Source organism: Somniosus microcephalus, chromosome 10 (genome assembly GCF_052327205.1).
Source record: "Somniosus microcephalus isolate GS21.2 chromosome 10, FLI_Smic_1.0, whole genome shotgun sequence".
In the NCBI taxonomy this organism is placed as follows: Eukaryota; Metazoa; Chordata; class Chondrichthyes; order Squaliformes; family Somniosidae; genus Somniosus; species Somniosus microcephalus.
Window position 1 is genome coordinate 77,634,074 of NC_140996.1, and position 25,043 is coordinate 77,659,116.

General features: G+C 45.5%; 1 protein-coding gene across 2 annotated transcripts in view; it reads left to right on the forward strand.

Annotated features, from left to right (window-relative positions):
* Positions 1-800: 800 nt before the first annotated feature.
* The window catches only part of LOC147111556 (insulin receptor substrate 2-like), a 57,226-nt gene continuing 32,983 nt past the window's right edge, over positions 801-25,043 (forward strand). Inside the window, exon 1 of one of the 2 annotated variants that reach the window (XM_085998628.1) lies at positions 801-4,313. In XM_085998628.1, the coding sequence (XP_085854754.1) occupies positions 1,094-4,297 (3,204 nt within the window). In that variant the 5' untranslated portion in view covers positions 801-1,093 and the 3' untranslated portion in view covers positions 4,298-4,313. The remainder of the gene's footprint in view (positions 4,314-25,043) is intronic. The other variant, XM_085998627.1, reaches the window with a different exon arrangement.

The following is a 25,043-nucleotide window of genomic DNA, read 5'->3' on the forward strand; positions in this document are numbered from 1 at the left end:
TGTTGGGGGGCCAGGCTTGTTTCAATTCATATTTTATTTAGTCGTTACTATGTCAGTATTAAGCGGGTAGGCAGGTACAAAACAACAAAAATCCGGCAGAAAATGTGTCTAACAAGTCGGAGTATTAAATGGTGCCTTTTCCTTGCTGCAGAGACGTGCTCCCAGTGGCTCAGCGGGTGACGGAGTTCAGCACAATACGAGCTGAACCCAAGAAAACACTGCAGCTCCAGACCCTGCTTTAAATGTGGCAGGTGGTGCAGCTTCAACCCTACCTGCCGCTGGTTTCTTATATACATTAGCTATCCGTACACTGGTAATAGAGACTGGGCAAGTTGTAACTTTGTTGCGAGTTTCCCTGCAGGAGGCTTATTTGGCTGAGATGAAAGTGCACCGCCCGCGTCCTGCTCTGCGCTTGCTGCTATGGTAACGCTATTGATCTCCAGCTCAGCCTGACGCATTGGTGATAAACAAGGAGCTCCCTGTCTCAATGGCAACTAACTTTAAGGTAGTTGAGCTCACTTCAAGTCATTTCTTTCGCAGCACCTTTACGTCTTGTGTTCACATAGAATCCCAATAATAAAAATACAAAGAGAGGAGAAACCCTGACTGGCGTTCGTATCCTTGGAAACGCGTGGACATTTATCTATTTTTACATACGTTATTTTGTTTTGAATATGAAAGGGACTATTTATAGAAAAACAGAACACCCAACGACTCCACAGCTACCTTAAGCCCAGGAGGCGGCGGGCAGCAGAAACTCTGGGGTTTCGAGGCGGCTTGTAATTGGCGGCGCTCGCTGTCAGACTGCGGGCCTGAGCAATGGCAGAGGCTGATGGCTGGGCTTTCGCTGCAGACTCGCCTCCTCCCTCCCTCGCCCCGCCCGGCACCTTCTTTGCTTTGCTAAAAGCTGGCGTGTGTGGGGACGTCACATGTTGTTTTGCTCTTCAGCCAGTCAATGTGTGTGTGTGTGTTATTTACAGCTAACACTTCCACTCTGGTACAGAGAGACAAGCAGAAAGAGAGGAGGAGGAGCAGAAGAAAAAAACAATATATATATATATATATTATTGGAGGATTTTCCCTCTCTTAAAGAATGGCAAGTCCGCCAATAGTAAAAGGGGGGTTAGGAGGATACCTCTGCCCCACTAAGGTGAAGAAATGCGGCTACTTGAAGAAGCAGAAACATGGGCACAAGAGGTTCTTCGTGTTGAGGGAGCGGAGCGGGGACTGCTCGGCCAGGCTGGAGTACTACGAGAATGAGAAGAAGTGGAGGAACAAGTCGTCGGCGAAGAGGGTCATCCCTTTGGAGTGCTGCCTGAACATCAACAAGAGAGCGGACGCCAAGCACAAATACCTCATCGCCCTCTATACTAAGGACGAGTACTTCGCGGTAGCGGCGGACAGCGATCAGGAGCAGGAGAGCTGGTTCAGCGCCCTCACCGACCTGCTCAACGAAGACAAGTTGGTGCCCGACGCGTCCTCGCTGTCGCTGCAGCGAGAGGAGGTCAATTACGGTATGATTACCCCCGCCTCTGCGGTTTACAAGGAAGTGTGGCAAGTCAACCTGAAGCCTAAAGGCTTGGGGCAAGCCAAAAACCTCACCGGCTTTTACATGCTGTGCCTTTCCAGTAGGAGCATGGGCTTCGTGAAACTCAATTCCGAGGTCCCCTCTGTCAGCCTGCAACTGATGAACATCAGGAGGTGTGGGCACTCGGAGAATTTCTTCTTCATTGAAGTGGGCAGGTCGGCATCGACTGGTCCCGGGGAGCTGTGGATGCAGGTGGATGACTCAGTGGTGGCTCAGCACATTCACGAAACCATTCTGGAAGCTATGAAAGCCATGAAAGAGTTGTGTGAATTCCGGCCCCGGAGCAAGAGTCAATCCTCAGGTTCCAATCCCATCACCGTGCCCACCAGGAGGCACCTGAATAACCTGCCCCCCAGTCAGACCGGTCTTCAGAGGAGATCACGAACTGACAGCATCGCGACCTCTTCGCCAGCCAATAAAATCACATCGTGTCGTATGAGGACAGCCAGTGAAGGTGATAGCTCCATGTGCAGACCGGAATCTGTAACTGGCAGCCCCATCAGCCCCGGTATGGTGAGAACACACTTCAGTCGTTCAAATACTATGTCTAGAAATTCAAGAGTGATCCAGCACAATTCTCTTCACCATAGCCGATCGATGTCTATGCCAATGTCTCATTCCCCCCCATCTGCCACAAGTCCGGTGAGTCTGTCATCGAGTAGCGGGCATGGGTCTGCATCGGACACCATACCTCGGCCATCCAGTGCCAGTGCATCCTTTTCAGGCTCCCCAAGTGATGGTGGGTTTATTTCCTTTGATGAGTATGGTTCTAGTCCTGGGGACCTAAGACATTACGTGGGGAACAGAAGTAACACACCAGAGTCCCTTACTGACACACCACCTGTTCGAGAAGGCAACGAGTTGTATGGGTATATGTTAATGGAAAGACATACCGGTGGCCAGTGTAACCGCAACTGTTATCGGACGGCTAGGGATGAAAGTACAGAATTGGAGAAGGGCTTCAGGAAAAGAACTTACTCTTTAACGACTCCATGCCGACAGAGAGCCACGTCACAAGTTTCTTCAGTTTCATTAGATGAATATACCTTAATGAAAGCTACCTGCATGGGCAGCTCAGGACGTCTGTCATATGCTGCCTCTCCCAAAGTAGCCTACAATCCTTATCCAGAAGATTATTGTGACATTGAAATAGGGTCCCAAAAGAGCTCTGGGTGCAGTAACCTTGTTGTTGATGGTTACATGCCAATGACTCCTGGAGTAGCACCTGCACCTAACAAAAGTGACGATTACATGCCAATGAGCCCCAAAAGTGTTTCTGCCCCAAAGCAAATAATTAATCCACGATTGCATTCCGAAGCGAATGTAAATGGATACAAGAACACTTCTCCTACTGAGAGCTGCTCGCCAGATACAAGTGGATACATGAGAATGTGGTGCGGGTCAAAGCTATCGGTGGAGAGTTCTGATGGAAAGTGCACCAATGATGAATATATGAACATGTCTCCTGTTGACCGCTGTGCATCAGTTACTCCTCCAGACTACTTCTTCAACCCTGTGAGTGATGAACTTCCCAAACCCAGCTACTCCTTTTACTCATTACCCCGATCTTATAAACCTCAGTGTCAGAAGAATGGAGAAAATGATCACTACGTTCTGATGAATTCGCCAGGTAGTGTGATTCTCGAAGAGCCAACACTTAATAATATAAAGTCTAGCACATCTTGTGTAGTCAGTCATGCAGCACATTCACCTGTGAGGCAAATTCGGACTGACTGTTTTGTGTATAGAGCAAGAGCTATGAGACCCACCAGATTGTCACTGGACATGCTAAGAGCCAAGACATTACCAAGTACAAATGAGCATCCATTACCACCTGAACCGAAAAGCCCAGGAGAATATATTAACATAGAATTCAGCAACAAACTTGTGTATTCTCCACCGTCTGTGTCACTAGGAAGTTCCTTATCTTCCCTGGACTCTGGTAATGTTCAAGGAAGGTCGCCAGTGTCTGATTACATAAACATCAATCCTAACTCACAGTCACCAAAGAGTGCAATTGTTCCTGTCAGTTCCTTTGATGCAGTAGCTGGATCACCAATGTCATGCTCCAGCAGAAATCACCCAAATGACATTTACCTAAAAGGTCAGGTTGGTACATCCTGCCTCTCAAACCCTTTAGAAGATGAGACTGATTATACCGAAATGGCATTTGGAATCGCCACAACACCTCCACTACCAGTTTCACCAAAACACGAAAGTACCCAAGTGGCTAGCCCTACCACAGGCGTAAAAAGACTTTCCCTGATTGATCAGATGCCTGGGGTAGAGGTTTTCATGCTTCCGAGTCTGCCACTAGATCCCAATCGGGGCGCTAAAGTAATCCGCGCTGACCCCCAGGGACGAAGACGACATAGTTCAGAGACATTCTCTTCAACGACAACTGTCACACCTGTTTCGCCTTCATTTGCTCATGATCCCAAGAGGCACAGTTCTGCTTCATTTGAAAATGTTTCTCTCAGAAAGAATGACGAAGCTGAAGAGGGGCAAGGGAGCCCGATGTGCCGCAAAACCTCCACCGGTTTCCAGAACGGGCTGAACTACATTGCCTTAGATTTAATGGATGATGATTTGATGAGATGCGAGAAAATAGCACGATGTCGATCAACTCCTCAGCCCAAAGGAAGTATTAATGGTATAGATGCTAGCACGTATGCCAGCATAGACTTTGTGTCAAAGGATTTCGACTGAGCTGCTGCTTTTGAAGGTTTGTTGACTGTATATTTTTATCTTTTAAGGTGTTTTTAAAAAATATTTTCTAAGCATTTTTACCAGCATAGCTTTGAATGTGCTAGTAATTGGGGGGAACTATTTTATATATTTTATGGGCAAGCAGTTCGATTTTGCAAACATTCCCAATGATTTTTGATTATGGATCAGGAATCTTTGAAGGTACGATTTGGAACTTAGAGCTATTTGGTTATTCCTGTGCTATTTTACATAGAAGAGTTGAATGCACCTCTGCCCCCGCCCCCTCAAACTCTTTATTGCTGAACTAACTCTTGGTAATTTTATTGCAGTTGATACAGACTGGGTACTGTGTAGTATGTCAAATACTGGAAATGAAACATCTATGCAAAAGCCCGCCTTTTATTGGTCTCTCTATTTAGATTTTCACTAGTCAGTTTTAGTTTTGTTTATTTACAAAAAAAAGCTGTAACATTATACATTGAGCATAAATCTCCTTTAAAATTGAATGTCAAATAGTTCAGCTTGTTACAATTACAGATTGGTATTGGTTGGTGCTTTTATATAGTGTTAACTCTGCAACTTATCAGAGGACAGAGTTCAAAATACAGGGGGGCAAAAACAAAAATCAGAATATTTGCTTTGGATTTAGCCAGCCAAGATTCATCCTCACCTGTTTAGAATTTAAGCACAGCCTCAATTGAAGGGGGAGAGAAAAGGCAAGCGTGGTAGGGGGTGGGGAGGAGGAGGAGGAGGAAGAAAGTCTTGAGTGATCTGTTTCCTCTTGAAATCATTAATAAGAGCAGTCATGGTGATGGAATGTGCAGTAAATGCAAAGTGCAGATATAATAATGCAAAGTATGAACCCCAGTGAAGGTTTGTGACTTCCTACATTGTAAATACTCATATATGAATATTTGTTGATAGTTTGTAGTTGCCTCCAGGACATGCAGGATCTGAAGCACAAGTTCAGTAAATGGAAGCAATCAGTTTGTTTTCCATCACAGCATTGATTTTCATCTGTTTTGGGATTTTTGGTTGTGATGTATAGTCAAACTGAAACCAAAAGCTGAATTAGCAGGTGTCCTTTTGGGCTTATTTCTATACGAGGGGGCTACAATGTTTGCCGAGTTTCACAGCAGTTGTTCAGCTGCATTAGGGAAGAGCTGAACCGAATCCTAGTTACATAGGCGCACAGTTGTAATAGTAATTGAGTAGATAACTGTGTCCAGCTAGAGGTTCCGAGTGTTTCAACATTTTATTACTGTACCAGGATATTCCACATTTTTAAAATTATGTTACAGTTCATGCTGCTTTTCCTTGACATGTGAATTAAGCAGTATATGTGATCTAAGAACACAAGATTTGTGAGATTAACTACTGTGTAATGTCTCTGACTTCTGCAGTAATCTATGAGCCAGCTACTTTGGTCATTTTGAGGGAAAAACTCACAGTTTCTGACAAATAGACCTTTTGAAAACAGTTTCATTTGGGAAACAGTAGGTTAAGTAATTGCTAGGTTATCTTGGTATGGTCGCCATGCACAGTACCATGAGCACTTCTGATCAGACTGTTCATATCCAGCCCTGTGGAACACTGGTGACATTGTAATTTAAAAAAAAAACACAAAGTGAAAAGTCTTTAGTTTGTTAGTGGACTAGTTGGCGCAGGTATTAGATGAAAAGAATATCACCCTCAACAAGCTGAGTCTTGTTCAACATGATGTCAGTATGTTATTGTAAGATTCCCATAACACATTAAATCAGGAAGTTGTGTTATTTTATATGGCGGTTGAATTGATCCGGGTGTCTGATTAGTCACTGGAGTGATCTGTTGCAAAATTAGATCGGCACCACCCTAACAAAAAGACACCACATTCTGTTCATTCATGTTAAATAACACGTTTGGATGCCAAAAGGCACTGAAAAATGTAGCTTGTTTGTAACTGGTAGTCGTCTAGCACTAGCTGCCAGCCTGTCTGTGATTTATTTATTTTATTAGCTGCTTTTGCTAGGGGCAACGGGAAAACTGCTCAATTCTGTACGTGGCACTAGTTGGCGCGTTTTTCCAGAGTCATTGAAGAAGTTGACTCATTTTAGGGGGATGAATGTGAGAAATAGATTGTAGTGTGGACACTGATGGATTGGCATCTGAGACACTTTCTGTAGCTAAGGCTTTTTTGTTGGTCTGATAATCTGTTAAGAACTAAATGTACAAAGCACAGGAGGTGTATGCATAAGTTTCATGGCAGAGTGCTTAACCCAGGGACCCGGGTTCGAATCCGGCCTCGGGCGACTGTCTGTGTGGAGTTTGCACATTCTCCCCGTGTTTACGTGGGTTTTCTCCGGGTGCTCCGGTTTCCTCCCACAGTCCAAAGATGTGCGGGTTAGGTTGATTGGCTATGATAAATTGACCCTTAGTGTTAGGGGGATTAAATATGTGGGGTTACGGGGATAGGGTGGGTTAAATACGTGGGGTTACGGGGATAGGGTGGGATATGTGTTGGTGTAGGGGTTACGGGGATCGGGTGGGATATGTGTCGGTGCAGGCTCGATGGGCTGAAATGGCCTCTATCTGCACTGTGGGGTTTCTGTGATTTCTGTGAATTTGTTTACTAAAGGTTCCTGAGAGTATTAGTAAACAACTAAAGATGAAAGATGGTAACCAGATGAGCACTCCGTGGATTTCACTCAGCTTTATTTAGATATACACAATCATATATAAAAAACGAGAATGAAATCAGTGCCTCCCCCCAAAAAGTTAGTAATTTCACAAAGGTTGAAAGGAAGCTTCTCTGACTCCGGCCTCTCAGACATCTCCACCTGCCCGCCCCGCCCCCGCCTTTGCTCTCAGCTGCTACTCTTTGCAATTCCATCCCTAAACTCTTCTGCCTCTCGATCTCTCTCCTCCTTTAAGAGCTTCCTTAAAACCCATCTTTTGACCACCTCTCCTAAATCTCTTTTGGCTCAGTGTCCATTCTTTGACTACGTCTCTGTGAAGCGCCTTGGGATGTTTTTCTATGTTAAAAGTGTCATATAAAGGCCAGCTGTTGTTGAAAGGGATGTTTTAACTCTTTAGTTTCCAACACTTCTTGAAGATTCAATTTTGATTTAACACTGTTGGAATTATTCGTGATTAGAAAATGGATTTCAGAAAGTATTCATTTATGGTCTAAGAACACTTTTATTTAACGTGGAATCTTTTATAGATAAGATAATCCAAACAATAAAAAAACGTCATTTTTTATATTTAAAGAAAGCCAGTGTACTATAACTAGAATGAATTTCATCAGTAACAGTTCAAAGCTTGCAAACATGGCAATCTCACAGCATGGTAGGCTTTGGGGTGCATTTAGACTGTAAATGTTGGTGCAAGTCTGGAGTCAGGTTCTGCCAGTGAAGCCGAATCAAGAGTCCTTGTAGCGGATTACTTCGGTTTGACTGCATGGAGTGTAAATCCAGTGTGGTGTAAAATATGGTTTAGAAAGTGCTCAGGACCACCCAGGCAGTCTTTAAACCCACAGTACCTACATTTAAATGTATCGAGAGCAGGGACATCCCCTGCTCCAGCTCTTGACGCTTACTCTTCTAGCTGTTGGAATGTATGTACCCATGCAGGCGCAGAGCTCGCTCCTAAACATGATGGTTAAAATTCCAGGCGGGCAACATAAGCTGGCGACTGCCTGGGCAGAATCTAAACCCAGAGTGCCAGTTGCAGAGTCACTTAGGAATTCCGATACCAAACAAAATCATTCATTCTGGCTGCCCAGGGCACCCAGAAGGATATACTGAGCAGATTCTCAGAGGACCATCCACACTGAAAGTCCAAGGAGCCCGCTCCAGAACAGATTCAAATCCCATAGCTCAGCTCTGTTACATATAAAAAAAGACTGGCCTGTGGAAGAGAATAGAAAAGGCTGGCATGGGAGATGGGGGTAGTCACAAGGTCAAATGTGGAGCTCACAAAGGCCTGTGCTAACCCAACTGTGAAAACCTCAGAAATAATATATATTTCCACATTGGTGATAAAATAATTCACCCTTTTTCTTCAGATGCTAACAGTCAATCTGAACTGGTATGGATTCTAATCCTCCTGCTAGGACTTCCCCCTAATGAGGCCCCTAGTGTTTGATGTTTAAAAATCTTCAGGTTCTCGGAGCCCACAATCCACAAAGGAATCAATACCATCAATCCTCTCTGTACAGAAGCTACTGAGTAAGTTAAAGCCACTGCTCTATTCCAGTCCACTCAGCAGCTCCCCTTCTTTCAATAGTGCCGATTCGCTGAATTAAGAAGTTTCCCCGGGCCTTTGTCTGTGCATTTTGCTGCTGCTTCAGAAATGCTCAGCTTCCCCCGGTAGCTCAGTAGGTATTCACACCAGGCGGTCTGGTACCGAAAAGGCCTGTACGAGGTGGACAGAAGGAGCACTGCAGTTGGTCGCAGTGCCTCAGGGCTAAGAATGGTAGCCAGAGTTCCTAATTCTGAACATTATCCAGTAACCCTGCTCTGCTGGAAAAGTGCCAGCATGTAGATGTCAGGTGAGGACAGGACCAGTGTTCGCTGTGTGATAATCTCAAAGTGCCAGCATGTAGATGTCAGGTGAGGACAGGACCAGTGTTAGCTGTGTGATAATCTCAAAGTGCCAGCATGTAGATGTCAGGTGAGGACAGGACCAGTGTTCGCTGTGTGATAATCTCAAAGTGCCAGCGTGTAGATGTCAGGTGAGGACAGGACCAGTGTTCGCTGTGTGATAATCTCAAAGTGCCAGCATGTAGATGTCAGGTGAGGACAGGACCAGTGTTAGCTGTGTGATAATCTCAAAGTGCCAGCGTGTAGATGTCAGGTGAGGACAGGACCAGTGTTCGCTGTGTGATAATCTCAAAGTGCCAGCGTGTAGATGTCAGGTGAGGACAGGACCAGTGTTCGCTGTGTGATAATCTCAAAGTGCCAGCGTGTAGATGTCAGGTGAGGACAGGACCAGTGTTCGCTGTGTGATAATCTCAAAGTGCCAGCGTGTAGATGTCAGGTGAGGACAGGACCAGTGTTCGCTGTGTGATAATCTCAAAGTGCCAGCATGTAGATGTCAGGTGAGGACAGGACCAGTGTTCGCTGTGTGATAATCTCAAAGTGCCAGCGTGTAGATGTCAGGTGAGGACAGGACCAGTGTTCGCTGTGTGATAATCTCAAAGTGCCAGCGTGTAGATGTCAGGTGAGGACAGGACCAGTGTTCGTTGTGTGATAATCTCAAAGTGCCAGCGTGTAGATGTCAGGTGAGGACAGGACCAGTGTTCGCTGTGTGATAATCTCAAAGTGCCAGCGTGTAGATGTCAGGTGAGGACAGGACCAGTGTTCGCTGTGTGATAATCTCAAAGTGCCAGCGTGTAGATGTCAGGTGAGGACAGGACCAGTGTTCGCTGTGTGATAATCTCAAAGTGCCAGCGTGTAGATGTCAGGTGAGGACAGGACCAGTGTTCGCTGTGTGATAATCTCAAAGTGCCAGCATGTAGATGTCAGGTGAGGACAGGACCAGTGTTCGCTGTGTGATAATCTCAAAGTGCCAGCGTGTAGATGTCAGGTGAGGACAGGACCAGTGTTCGCTGTGTGATAATCTCAAAGTGCCAGCGTGTAGATGTCAGGTGAGGACAGGACCAGTGTTCGTTGTGTGATAATCTCAAAGTGCCAGCGTGTAGATGTCAGGTGAGGACAGGACCACTGTTCGCTGTGTGATAATCTCAAAGTGCCAGCGTGTAGATGTCAGGTGAGGACAGGACCAGTGTTCGCTGTGTGATAATCTCAAAGTGCCAGCGTGTAGATGTCAGGTGAGGACAGGACCAGTGTTCGCTGTGTGATAATCTCAGAAATTCCCCATGCACGCACTGTCCAGGCTCACACATGAAGAGCAGCCTCCTGAATGAGGTACTGAGTGGCTAATGATGCCTTTTGGAACAACCCCCTCAGCACAAGGACAGCAGCAAAAGTAAGCAACTGAGGCCATTCGAATCACTCTGCTGTCAGCCAGTTTGAGGGGAAAAAATAAATGGAAAGAGAGTTTAAATGAACATCGTGAAAATGCACTTGGCAAATTTTTAGTTGAGGAAAAAGAAAAGCAAGTGTCATAATAATGCGTTTCAACACATTTTATGCCTTATGCCATCTCTTTATGTGCTTCCAAACAATTGGAAAAAAAGCTTTTTAATGAAAACTGTACCCCTTTATGTTAAAAAATGAAAGGGCTTGTATGTAATATAGTGCCTTACACATCCCTGGGATGTCACAAAGTGTTTCACTACCAATTAATTACTTTACAACAATGATGGTATGAAATGAATGGAATATTAAACTATTAAATATAATTTTCATAGTCAATGATTGAGGAGTCTCTCTGTAACTCATGACTACGGTACTTGTGAGCTGTTGAGCCTTCAGTCACTTAAAGATATATCAATACTTTAACAGGGCTTATCCTCAGTGACTCAGCTCATTGCACAGCCATTGCACTACGCCACAGAGCGAGGGGAGAATGCAGGTTGAATTTCCCGCTCAGCTGACTTTGTGATCTCCGCTGCATTAGTGTGAGAGCAAGCCAGGCGCTTCCCATTGTTGGGAGGGTGGAGTCCTTATTCCATGTTGCTCTTGTGAGCTTACTGCTTAGTGTTTATTGGCAGCCCTGGGAGTAGATCATCTGCCTATCTTGTTTGGCCTGGTCAGCCCAGAGGAAAAAAGGAAGTAAATAATTGGGAAGGAGGAAACATTGATCTTCCTTGTGGGTATGAACTAAATGAGTCTCTCCTCTAAATGTGTGGTCACAGGAGAATAGAAGAAAAACACGACACTGCAACTTACCCTGCAGTTCTTTCATCACTCTGCCTATAAAGCTTTTAATTTACATTATAAGATATAACCTTATTTTGTAGTATATTGTGGGGTTTGTTTGAAAGCAGAATACTGATGGGGAAGGGGTGTGTGTGTAAGATTTCTGTTTCTACTTGTGAGGCTGGCTGTAATGACTGCATTAAGGAAAGTACTAAGGGATCTGACCTGAAGAAAACTAGCTAAAGGATAAATGGTTCTCTACCCACTCACTCTGCTATCCATTCATTAATTTCATTGGAAATAATGCTAAAAGTGACCATTTCCTCCAGTCATTAACAATATGAACAACCGTCCATTAGTTGGATATTTGGACAGTTTTAATTTGGTTGTAGTCTGTGCTTTCATGCTAAGCTTATGTTGACAATGAAGAGTTAACGCTGATGATATATCATTCTAGGAGACCAGTTACTAGTCTTGGGTGTCTGTGAGTCCATGTTCTGAATACTGTGATGTGTTCTATAGCTTGTGTTGATTGCAATTACTTTAGTAGCTAATTGCATGGGCAGTATTAACTAATTGGTGCAAAAATTATTAATTGGAATTCTTTTACCTCTGGCATTTTTCTGATGGAAATTAATTTTGTCTTTTAATTTGGGTCATTAGTGTGATATTATGAGTGGGTTGCACAGTTAGTATCAGCAGAGTTCCTTGATAAATAGTTACTAATGAGGTAGATGGCTATAAAAATGGCTTGCTAAGAAGCTTCACCCGTTTAATGAGATATTGTCCTAGTTTAACGATTGAACTTCAACATGGCTCTGATTGATTTAATAACTTCTTTACCCTGCTCTTCTACCCCCTCTCCCCCCAACTCCAGTGAGGGCAGGCATTCTGTTACTCTGTTCCTGCCACAACAGGATGGTGCTGGTAACAATACGCCTTGGTTTACTCCATTCATTAAACACCAAAGGCATAAAGCAGAGGGATCAGGAAAAATCTAATACTACAATGATGGTTCTCATTATGAGTATCACAAGACTCAGGTGTGATGGAAAATGTGCTTCTTGAGAAGTTCAGGACTTGTTTGTTTCCATAAAGTGCAGTCTGCCGTGAGGGAACCAGATTGGCTGCAGTCTGCCGTGAGGGAACCAGATTGGCTGCAGTCTGGAAGGAAAACACCATTATGTGGTGAGTTGCTGTTGTATAGCGTCTGACTGAAGAGCTGTATTACGATTAGTTAATCAAAGCAATATTTTCTCACAATTGCTTTTTAATTCATTGGCTGCTGTTTCAGTCACCCCTTGGGCTTGTGTATAATTGTCATATGCATAATTGAAGCCAAACACTGCAAGAATTTAACACACTTCAAACCCGATAGAAGCAGAAGTAAATAAAAAGGGTATACCCAAAATGTTAAGATGCTGAAGAACCTGCAGTATATTTCCAGCATTCTGTACCTTGAAATGCACGTGTGTTTAGCGGGTGTTTTTATTTAAAAGCTGCAGTTGGCTTCATGTCTGTAACTCACTCTGAGCAGTGATTAAAATACTTTACAAAAACAAGTGAGTCAGCTGCTTGCCAGTTGTCAGGTACTCTGTTTCCTGACTGGAATGCAGACTGTTCGTCCAAAGGTTGAGCTGCTCACTTGTTTTTTGACCTACAGAGTTAGGCAATGGATGTTTTTGAATTGAGAAGGTTATCATTCTGGAGGTTAGAGTAAGGTTTAGGTCGGTGCACTATGTCCCATAAATTTCACAACCGTAGTTTGAACATTCCTGTCACAGGGAAGGAAGGAGTGGCTTGGTTGAATTATTTTTTTTTCCTTCAATAGATTGGTTTACACGATTTGTCCTAAGATTGTAATTTAATTAAGAAGAACAAGAGAATTTCTCTTCTGGCAAATTACTGCTACCGTGCGTGATCCCTTTAAAATAAAGTCTGAGAATTAATGTAGCATTTCTGCATTAAACTATTTTAATATACAATAAACAAACTATTGCCTTGAGAATACTTTCAGCATGAAGCACTGTTATCATACACATTTCCAAGTGTATATCCTGATCAGCCAAAATTCTACAGTATGATTTATGTAATTGTGCGATCAAGATGTTTCTTTTTCCCTACTCCAGAGGCTTGAGCACATAATCTAGGCTAACGCACCCCTGCAGTATCGAGGGGGTGCTGTCTATTAGATGAGATGTTAAACCACCTGTTTTGCACCCCTGCTAAAGATCACGCTTATCTCCAATGTGTCACTTCTTTTGAAGTGTGTGTACAGTCTGTTCAGATGCACCACTGGCTTGAAAGTGTGTTTTTGTGAGAGAAAAACCAACAAAGTTCATCATCCAACTGGTTTCGTTGGGGGCAAATTAGGATCAATTGACGTGTCTTATTATAGTTTGAGATGGCGCAGCAAGTTACCCAGTTCAGAAAGAAATATGAAAGAGGTTAAAAAGTGAATTTATGTTAAAAAGGGCGAATGCAACCTGTTCAACGCTTCTTGTGGTGTCATAGGCCTAGAAATTCACTGGCGCCCCGTTTGTCGCCCCGGAAGGAGTCGCGGCCACCCGCCGCAAATTCACTTTCAGCGCCCCAGACGGAAGCGCGGCGCTACTCGAGGCGCCCCGCATCCCTCTTGGGGCGCTGCAACTGAAAATCACAGCGCAACGTGCCGCAGCGCCACACACTGCGGCACGGCGCGCTGCGGTACTGCAGGCCTTCCTCCCCTTCTTAAAGGGGAGGGGCCTGCTGCAGCGCGCTCGAAGAGCGTGAGTGCCGGCAAAAGAGCCCGGCACCGAGGAGAAATGCCGGGCTCTTGGGACACAGCCGGCACTCCGTGGGGGGCGGGGGGCTCAGGAGGCCGGGGATGGCGGCGCGGGGAGGTTCTGGCAGGCGGCCAGCAAAAAAAATGGCCGCTCAGCGCCTCTACCGCCACAGGTAGGCCCCCCTGAACCGGTCGCAAATTGCGACCGGCGTTAAAGCAGGAGGCGCTACTAAATTTCACGTTCGGGGCGGTAGCGGGGCGCTGCGCACACCGATGATGTCATCGGTAGCGGCGCAGCGCTAACGGCTAGCGCCGCCATTAGCGTCCAGCTAAATTTAGCGGGAGCCGTGGCCAGTGGCGTAAAACCGACTTAAGTGCCCTCTTAGGGCGCTAACGGGTGGCGCAGCCCACTGAATTTCTAGGCCATAAGGTTTTCGAACACAGCAAGCAAAAAGATAAATTGTGCAGAGGGCTGAATTTAACTCCCCTCCACCTGGCAGGAAATGGTGGGATGGGGGAAGGTTTCACGTCACATTTCCGCTGCCGTCCCCCCCTCCACCATTTAACTTGCCTGACTTCAGGCACGGGAAGGCCACCCATCCCAGAGGAGCAGGGGCCGAATTTAAATGGCAGCGTTACGTCTGCTTCAGCCCGTACATTCCCAAGTTAAAATCAGCCCTCAGGTCTTCAAATCAAATCAAATCAAATCAACTTTTATTGTCATTGTTAGTGCACAAGTGCAGTACAACGAAATGTAGGTTTGCGGCCCCCGAGAGTTTACATTTGGATTAAGACATTTAAACATTCAACATACATTTGGCTTGTAGTATATTAACATAAACATAACCATAATAAAGTGCATTGGCAGATGTGCAGGCTTTAGAGTTTATTTGTGGAGTTCAGTAGGATGACAGCCCTGGGAAAGAAGCTGTTCCTAAATCTGGTCGTATGGGTACAAATGCATCTGTAGCGTCTCCCAGATGGCAGGAGGGCGAACAGACTGTGGCTGGGGTGGGTAGGGTCTTTGATGATGGACCGTGACCTCCGTAGACAGCGTTTCTGGTATATGTGCTCTATGGTCGGTAGCCGGGTGCCGGTAATGCGTTGGGCAGTTTTGACTACCCGCTGCAGGGCTTTCTGGTCATAGTAGCTACAGCTGCCATACCATACTGTGATACTTTTGTGTAGTTCTAGATTATTATTAATATAGTTTGATGGTAAGTGACTACAGTGACACCAGGGCTGTATTTACAGGATAACAGTGTTGTATTTACATGCAGCAAGGGCAATAACCAGAATCTGGGCAATGAGCACGCAAGCATTCAATTCTAACCCTGTCCTGGTGAGATCTTCCTCCCAGAGTAATACTGACCTAACGTTGAGCACAAAAGAGTCACAGCACACAAAGTCATGGTGCATTTATACTGCAGCCAGCCGTCTGGGTTCAGTGGCTGCAGTGTAGATGCCAGCCAAACACAGCTTGCTTGTACTGCCTGGCTGCGATTAGAATTGAGCCTCCCAGTGCACGCTTACATAGTCCGAGCTCTGCTCCCAGCCGTTTATAAATGTTTAAAGGCCTCATGGTCAAGGGCTTCAGACCTAAATATTTAACTCCAGAAGTGCTCGGGGGGTCGAGAGCCCCACTAGTGCATTTTCTAAACCAGATTTGACATCCTACTACCTGTAGAACTATAAAGCTTTTCAGTGAGGTTGAAGTTACAATATAAATGCAGGACTATGTCAAATAAGGGCACTTTGATAACTAAAACATTTTTAGTAAAACACATTAGTACACTACTTTAGGTATGTTTCAATATGGAACTGATGGGCTCCAACTGTGCACATTCTTTTGCTTTCGTCCCAATGGGTAGTTTTCTTGTGTAGTTTTCCTGTGTAGATTCAAAGTAAAATTGATTTGTGTTTTTAACACTTGCGTGTTTTGCTGCACCCAAGCTTTTATTCAACAGTAGCATCAGGATGTTTACAAGAAGAGAACATTTGTGGTAACAGCAGAGCACACATTTACGATAATCGCAAAAAGAATTGAAGGAATTTCCCTGGCCCCTTAATGTGAGAATGGGTAGAATCGTAATTCTCTGTCCCAAACTCTTGTTGAATCAGAGCCAATTAACTGCTTTTGGAAGGGAATTAGGTAGTTGCTTGAAAAAAATTAATATTCATCGGTATGGGAATCTAGCAGGAGAGTGGCTTTAGACTTTGGGAAATTTAAATGGGCACAGACTTGCTGCAACATTTTTTTTGATGCCGTGATTTGAAATTAAGCAATTTGGAAAACAAAACTGTTGCACGTTGACATTTTAATTTAATTATAAGAAAACTGTTTACTTTGTAATACACGTTGAAACAGTAATGACAAATTGTTCTCAGTTTTTCATACATGTGGAGTGAAAAGTTCCATTACTAACGAGATATTGAAGAAGCTTCATGTGTGGGGAGAGAGGAATACTTCCCTTTTTGCTGCCTGCAGTGTATAGCTTTAAACTTGAGTTTTACCTCTTACAAAAACAACCCCTGTTCTCTAACGTTGTTTCATAATTGTTAGCAAAGGTTTGTTTTCTGTTGTTTAATGTATTGCCACAAGGCTTGGCTCAGTGGTAGGACTCTCGCTTCTGCATCAGAAGGTTTTGGGCTCAAACTCAACTACAGACTTGAGCACATAATCAGTGACATAGCATCTTTCCGATGAGATGTTAAACTGAGGCCCCATCAGGTGCATATAAAGGAACCCTAACCTATTTGAAGAAGAGCAGGGAGTTCTGGTGTCCTGGCCACTGTTCCTTCCTCAATCCACACCATTGGAAAAAACAGATCACCTTGGCACTCATTCTCCTTTGTTTGTGTGCAGATTGGCTGCCATGTTTGACCATGTAACAGCAGTGAGCTCTTAGCTGTGAAATACTTTGGGACATCCTGAGATTACGATTAGGCGCTATATAAAAGCAGGATGTTTTGCAGGCCGTTGTGGGCCCATGTTGTTTGAACTAGCCCCTGATAAATTTTTCTTTGTCCTCAGTCAACTATCTGCTGTCAAATAGAAAGCATTCCTGTTATGTTTATTTAATGGACCCTGGCAGACATTATTTGTGATAGTACTCGTGGGTCATGTCAGTAGAGTATCCGCTAGTAATGTTTACTCTCTGTTTAGACATTGATTATGAGTTTGTTCAGATCAGTTTTGTTTTTTTTCAGCCTAAAACAGATTCTCTGCAAAGTATATTTTTATTTTTTGGAAGTGAAAAGTCTGTAAACACTATTCCCATCACCACCGATAGTACAGCAATGACCTTCTTGCTTGTCCCATATTACTTTAGTGGCTCTTTTCTGATGAAGTGGATGCAAGTAGCACTTCCTGTGGAGCCCTGTAACTATTAAATGAGTCAGTGGGAGGCGCAAATGGACCAACTAGGATTTTTGTTAGGGTAAATGGACCTTGTACTTGGTTCGACATTAATATCTCCCATTAATTGCACTGCCATTATATTATTGACAGTAAACCAGTTTCCACAAGTTGCTTTTATCACTATTGATTTTTCTAGTCTTGGTTCATGTGGGTTACAAAGAGGTTAGCTTTGAATTCTAATTCTACCATAAACTGAGGTAGGATTAAATGTTTGTGCTGCCGCCATTCCAGCCACATCAGTCGGCTCACTTGTTTGATCCAACTCCAGTTCCTCTGGGTTGTCTGCATCGTCAACATGAGGCTGATGGTTCACACCCATGTGGTGCCCTCCTTGCATTTTAAAACTTTCCCCCACATAAAGAACTGGCTGTAAGGTATTTAGAAAACTAGGCTGGGGTTTCAGGATCTGCTCTCACCAAACTATCAATTTTCTGTGCTGTTGCTTTAATGGGCAATCAAGTCCAATCTATTCTCTTCTGCTGTATGAAAAACGCCAGACTTGGTGTGTCAGCTGTGGCTCAGTGGGTAGCACTCTCACCTCTGGGTCAGAAGGTTGTGGGGTCACATCCCACTCCACACCTGAGTACAGTACTAAAAAATCTCAGCTGAACTCCAGTGCAGTATTGAGGGAGTGCTGTGCTGTTGGAGGTGCCGTCTTTTGGATGAGCAGCTGTAGCCCCGTCTGCTCTCCCAGGTGGACGTAAAAGATCCCATGGCACTAGAGTAGGGCAGTTATCCCCGGTGTCCAGGCCAATATTTATCCCTCCATCAACATCACTAAAACAGATTACAGTATCTGGTCATTATCACATTGCTGTTTGTGGGAGCTTGCTGTGCGCAGATTGGCTGCTGTGTTTCCTACATTACAACAGTGACTACACTTCAAATAGTACTTCATTGGCTCTCAAGTGTTTCGAGATGCCCTGAGGTTGCGAAAGGAGTAAATCTTTTTTTTAGATAAACTTGCACTGTTCCTGGCATGAGATTTGGTGACATTTGGCAGCCAACCTCTCCAAGAATCTCAGCTATTTACCCACTTTTAAGTAGTAATGGGATTTTTCCCTCTTAAACAGGAGATGTGTGTCTTCTTGCAAAAGGCAGAGGGTGTGGCCACCTCTTCATCAAACTGCCAAAAAGCATCGCCCGATTCCTCAGCAATATATATTTGTCATTCAAGTTGCTGCCTTCTTGGAGTGAGGCCTGCATGGGAGTAAGAGCTTGATATCCCCACCTTTGCTATTCTATAGTGACCACTTAAGGTAAATGGGAACAAGAGGAGGCCCCTTGTGCCTGTTCCGCCATTGAATTAGATCATCGCTGATCTGTACCTCAACTCCATTTACCCACCATTCTCCATATCCCTTGATGCCTGTGGAAAATTCCTCGGCACCAACATTCCTCGGTCAGAACTGAAATATCCCAGTTTAAAATCCACCCAGGTTATGCTGAACTGTGTGTGTCAAAGCTGGATGGCGGCGTATGTTGTAGATGCAAATAAAAGTAAATACCTTGTGTGTCATCCTCAGAAGTCCTAGTCATTGTCATTCACAGCAGTCGTGACGAAAGGTGTATGTCACAATGGCTGACGATTGCTTGTTATTATGGAGGAGTTTAAAAAGTTTCATTTGCCTCTGAGGCAGGATAACCTTGGCCCCTCCACAGTTATGGTTTCTAAGAGGGTGATTCGTTGAGTCAGGCCAAGTCCCAGGCTCGGCCCGGACCGAGGAATGAATAGCTCTTCACAGCAATGGCAGAGTATGCAAAAAAAAAAAGGACCTTTTGCAATGCGGAAGACAGACTGAGCTTGAGCAAGGAAATGTGGGCCCCCTTTCTACACCTTTTGGTCAAGAACAGTAATCATCCAAACATAAATTTTGGTTTGAAAATTCAGCATTCTGTCACAATTTAGTGGTACGCTGTTTTCACAAAATGTTGAAAGGAATATATGTATATCATTTATTATATTACTTCTCCTTTTGAATATAACCAAACATGCCACACAGAATTTGAATGATTTAAACAAAAACATATCTCTGTGGTGCATGACTTTAGATTATCTGCAGTTCTTTCCAGTGGGAAATCCTTTAAATCCAAATTAAAACCTCACCTACCAGAGGAGTAAAATTCCATGGGCCCAGAAATTCGGGTCGGCGGCTTCCCGCAGGTGCAAGCCCCCGACCTGCACTTAACTTGCGTGCCGGCCGTTGAGCTGTGGGCCCCCGTGGAATTCTGATCTGGGGCCTGCTCCAGCTGCCGGCGCACAGTGCTTGCGTATCCCAGGGGCGCAGTTAGTTCGATGGGTCCCCTGGGATCACGTGGGCCATGGGGAGCCAATCGGAGCAGGGAATGCTCCATTTATAAGTCTGACAGGAAGTGCTGTCAAACTTAGAAATACTACGGGCCCCTTCTTCTTACAAAACATCACTAAATCTTCAAATAAATTTTTTAAAATTCACATTTTTTTAAATAAACTATAAATTACATGAAATAACTATTTTAAACAATAATTTAAATTTTTGAAAAAAATAATTTTATTTTCTAACGGGGCTAAAAATAAACTTACCTTTCTTTAAAGTATTTAAAAATAATAAACCTGTTGGAAAAATGTTTTAATTTTAATTAATTCACCACTTACCTTGTAAAAAGCAGGCCTTACGCCTTTTTATATTTCTAATTTCTGCAGGCTTATCTTCCGGGGAAAACCTGTTTTTAAAAAAAAAAAAAAAAATTTTTTTTTTAATAAAACGAAGTTCGATGCGCACGCGCAGCCTCCCCCGTGCACGCGTTCGACCTCTGAACCCCTGCTTTCAGGGGAACGGAAGTGCCGGTTTCCCGCGCATGCGCAGTGCATGCAGGAAACCAGCACTTCCATTGAGCCTACAGGTGAGTACACCGTGCATACTCACCCGTGGAGACCTGAATTTCTGGGCCCATATTAATCCACTAACGCATTCCTGCTGCATAAACCACCGCAGTGTAGGACAAAGTTGTGTTCTCCTACTGTTACCCATTTCAGTTCTGTTGCCTTAATCTGTTAGATTATCATTCTGATATTACATTAAAATGTTTTTGTGTATATGATGTACAAATTAGAGGTGTGTGTGTATTTTATATTTTCTTTAGAAACTGCACAATCTGCCATGGATAGATTTGAAATAGTTGAATTCTTCACATGAAGTTGTTGTCTAATTTAATTAAATGGGTCTCCTGTTCAAAAGTGTAGTCATATCTGTCACTTTGGATACTTCATTTTTGCCACGTTTTGCTATCAGTTCAGTTAATCTGGGAACGAGGCTCTTTTCTACTTTTATGATGCTGAATGTGGTTTCTCCTGTTTGGTATTTTTCTGGCAGTATTGACCTTATGTGTGTGTGGGGTGGGGTGGGGTGTGGGTGGGGTGGGGTGGGGTGTGGGGGGGTTTGGGGTGTGGGGGGGGTTTGGGGGGTGTGTGTGTGTGTGTGTGGGGTGTGTGTGTGTGTGTGTGTGGGGGGGGGGTGTGGTGGTGGGGGGGGGGTGTGTGTGGTGGTGGGGGGGGGGGGGGGGTGGGGGGGGTGTGGGTGGGGTGGGGTGGGGTGTGGGGGGGTTTGGGGTGTGGGGGGGGTTTGGGGGGTGTGTGTGTGGGGGGGGTTTGGGGGGTGTGTGTGTGTGTGTGTGGGGGGGGGGGTGTGTGTGTGGGGGGGGTGTGTGTGGTGGTGGGGGGGGGGGTGGGGGGGGTGTGTGTGTGGGGGGGGGTGTGTGTGCGGGGTGTGGGGTAGGGTGTGTGGGGTAGGGTGTGTGGAGGGGGTGTGTGGGGGGGTGGTGTGTGTGGGGGGGGTGGTGTGTGTGTGGGGGGGGTTGGGGTGGTGGGATGTGTGTGGTGTGGGGGGGTAAGGGGGTGTGGGGTTGGGGGAGTGTGAGGTGGCGTGGGGGGGTGCGGTGTGGGGGGTGGGGGTGGTGTGTTGGGGAGGGTGTGGGGTGTGTGTGTGGGGGGGAGGTGGGGTGTGTATGGGGGGGGTTGGGGTGTGTGTGTGGGGGGGAGGTGGGGTGTGGGGGGGAGGTGGGGTGTGTGGGGGGGAGGTGGGGTGTGTATGGGGGGGGTTGGGGTGTGTGTGTGGGGGGGTGTGGGTGGGGGTGGTGTGTTGGGGAGGGTGTGGGGGGTGTGTGTGGGGGGGAGGTGTGGGATGGGGGTGTGGGTGGGGGTGGTGTGTTGGGGAGGGTGTGGGGGGTGTGTGTGGGGGGGAGGTGTGGGGGTGTGTATGGGGGGGTTGGGGTGTGTGTGTGTGGGGGGGGTGGTTGGGGGGGGTGTTGGGTGTGTGTGGGGGGGCTGTGTGTGTGGGGGGGTGGGGGGAGTGTGTGCGGGGGGGGATGTGTGTGTGGGGTCTGTGTTGGGGGTGTGTGGTGTGTGTGTGGGGGGGGTGTGTTGGGGTGGTTTGGGGGTGTGTGGGGGGTGGGGTGGGTGTGTGTGGGGGGGGTGTGGTGTGTGGGGGAGGTGTGTTTGTCGGGTGTGTATGTGTGTGGGGGGGGTTTGGGGGTGTGTGTGGGGGGGGGGTTTTGGGGGGGTGTGTGTGGGGGGGGTTTGGGGGTGTGTGTGGGGGGGTTTGGGGGTGTGTGTGGGGGGGGGGGTTTGGGGGTGTGTGGGGGGGGGGGTTTGGGGGTGTGTGTGGGGGGGTTTGGGTGTGTGTGTGGGGGGGGTTTGGGGGTGTGTGTGGGGGGGGGGGTTTGGGGGTGTGTGTGTGGGGGGGTGGTTTGGGGGTGTGCTCACAATAAAGAAGGCGTAAACCGGGCAGTTAGTAAACTAAACAATATTTTTGATAATTTGGCAACAAATGCAAACTTGAAAGCTCGCAAGAACAAACCCAAAACAAAAAACTATGAAAAATGGTTTGACCATGATTGCCATAACATGAGGAAAAAACTTAGAAAACTATCAAACCAAAAACACAGACATCCAGAAAACGAGGAATTACGCCTTACTTATTGTCAGACGCTAACACAATACAGAAACACACTCAGGACCAAAAAAGAGCAATTTATTAAGAATACACTCAGCTCCATGGAGGAATCCATTGAGTCGAATTGTTTCTGGGACAACTTGAAAACACTACACAAAAAACAACACGACGATTTGTCCATTCAAAATGGGGACACATGGGTAAACCACTTTGAAAAATTATACCAGAAAAACACACTAGGACCAGAGCAACACCAAATACGCAAAAAACTTGAAAAGCTTGAAATGGCCATAAAAGATAACCAAAACCCGCTAGACGCCATAATAACAGAAAAAGAACTTCTTGAAAAACTCAAGGACCTGCGACCAGGAAAAGCTTGCGGGACAGACGGCATACTAAACGAGATGATTAAACACGCAGACGACAAACTGAAACTGGCTATCCTAAAACTCTTCAACTTGGTTCTGAGTGTCGGTTATTTCCCTGACATCTGGAACAAAGGACTCATAACACCCATATACAAAAGTGGGGACAAAATCGACCCAAACAACTATCGAGGCATCTGTGTAAACAGTAACCTGGGGAAGGTATTCTGTAGCATCATAAACAAAAGACTTATAAACTTCCTTGAAGAGCACAATGTCTTGAGTAAAAGCCAAATTGGATTCCTGCCAAACTATAGAACATCCGATCATATCTTCACCCTACAGACCCTAATTGACAAACACGTTCACCATAACAAAAGCAAAATCTACGCATGCTTTGTAGATTTCCAGAAGGCTTTCGACTCCATCTGGCATGACGGTTTATTCCTGAAACTTATCGAAAGCGGGGTAGGAGGGAAAACATATGATGTAATTAAATCAATGTATACAAACAATAAATGTGCAGTTAAAATTGGAGACAAACAAACAAAATACTTCCCACAGGGGCGGGGGGTGACGCAGGGCTCGCCAATCTCACCGACACTCTTTAATATTTACATTAATGGATTGGCAAAACTACTTGAACAATCTACAGCACCCGGCCTCACCCTATATGAATCCAAGGTTAAATTCCTCCTCTATGCCGACGACCTGGTTCTGCTGTCACCAACTAAGGAGGGTCTACAGCAGAACCTGGACCTGCTGGAGTCGTACTGCCAGACTTGGGCCCTGACAATAAATCCCCAAAAAACCAAAGTCCTTGTGTTCCAGCAAAGATCCAAACAACATGGACCCACAATAAATTTCACAGTAGGAACAACCAAAATTGAACAAACCACTCTACACATACTTGGGCTTAAAAATCAGTTCTACGGGAAACTTCAAACTGGCTGTGAATGAACTGAAAGAGAAAGCAAGAAGGGCTTTCTATGCCATCAAAAAATCAATCCAAATAGAAATCCCAATTAGCATTTGGCTCAAAATTTTCAAATCAGTAATTGAACCAATTGCACTCTATGGCAGTGAGGTCTGGGGACCACTAACACAACAAGATTTTGCAAAATGGGACAAACACCCAATTGAGATCCTACATGCGGAATTCTGTAAAAGTATCCTCCGGACTCAAAGGAAAACAGTAAACAACGCATGCAGGGCGGAACTAGGCCAATACCCATTAATAATCACTATCCAAAAAAGAGCCACCAAATTTTGGAATCACCTACAAATGAGCAACCCCCAAATGCTATCACTACGACGCCCTGAAATGCCAAGAGCTGACCATAAGAAGAATACCCTCAGTCAACTAGTCCTGGGACTCAATAAAGTAACTAATAACAATACTAACAATAACCAGCCCCAGGACAGTGACAGGGTAACACAAAGAATTCGACCCAACACAATCGTCGCTAAGCAAAAGGAAAAATATCTGTCATATTGGGCAGAAACAACAAAAACCCAAAGCAAACTCAATTGCTACTTGGCCCTAAACAGACAATACAACATAGCTGATTACCTGACCATGGTAAAGGATAACAAACTGAGAAGAACCTTGACAAGGTACAGACTTAGCGAACATAGCCTAGCGATCGAAAAAGGCAGACACAGGCAGACCAGGCTGCCAAGAGAAGACAGGATATGCTCTCACTGCAGTCAGGGAGTAGTTGAGACAGAGATGCACTTCCTCACAGCCTGTGGAAAATATCAGGGCATCAGAGAGAATTTCTATCAAAGGTTCTCACAAATATGCCCTGAATTCAGAAATCTGACTGACAACCAGGAACTCCCATTCCTACTGGGGGAGGAGAGAAGCTGTGTAGCACTGGCGGCACACTATGTTACAGCTTGCCATGAACAGAGGGACAACCAGTAAACTAAGACAAGAGTATATATAAACAAGGCGAAAATATATTCATAAACTCAGGGATATACCTGTTTATACACTGTGGTGAATGGAACCGCGTTTATGTGTTCAACCATAAATGTATTTTGATGCTTTGGCAACATAAGATGTACCTTATCATGCCAATAAAGCGATTTGTATTGTATTGTATTGTATTGTGTGGGGGGGGGGGTTGGGGGGGTGTGTGTGGGGGGGGGGTTTGGGGGGGGTGTGTGGGGTGGGGGGTTTGGGGGGGTGGTGTGTGGGGGGGGTGGGTTTCGGGGTGTGTGTGTGGGGGGGGGGTTTGGGGGTGTGTGTGTGGGGGGGGGTTTGGGTGTGTGTGTGTGTGGGGGGGGGTTTGGGGGTGTGTGTGGGGGGGGTTTGGGGGTGTGTGGGGGGGGGGGTTGGGGTGTGGGGGGGGAGGTTTGGGGGTGTGTGTGTGGGGGGGGTTTGGGGGTGTGTGTGGGGGGGGGTTTGGGGTGTGTGTGTGGGGGGGGTTTGGGGGTGTGTGTGTGGG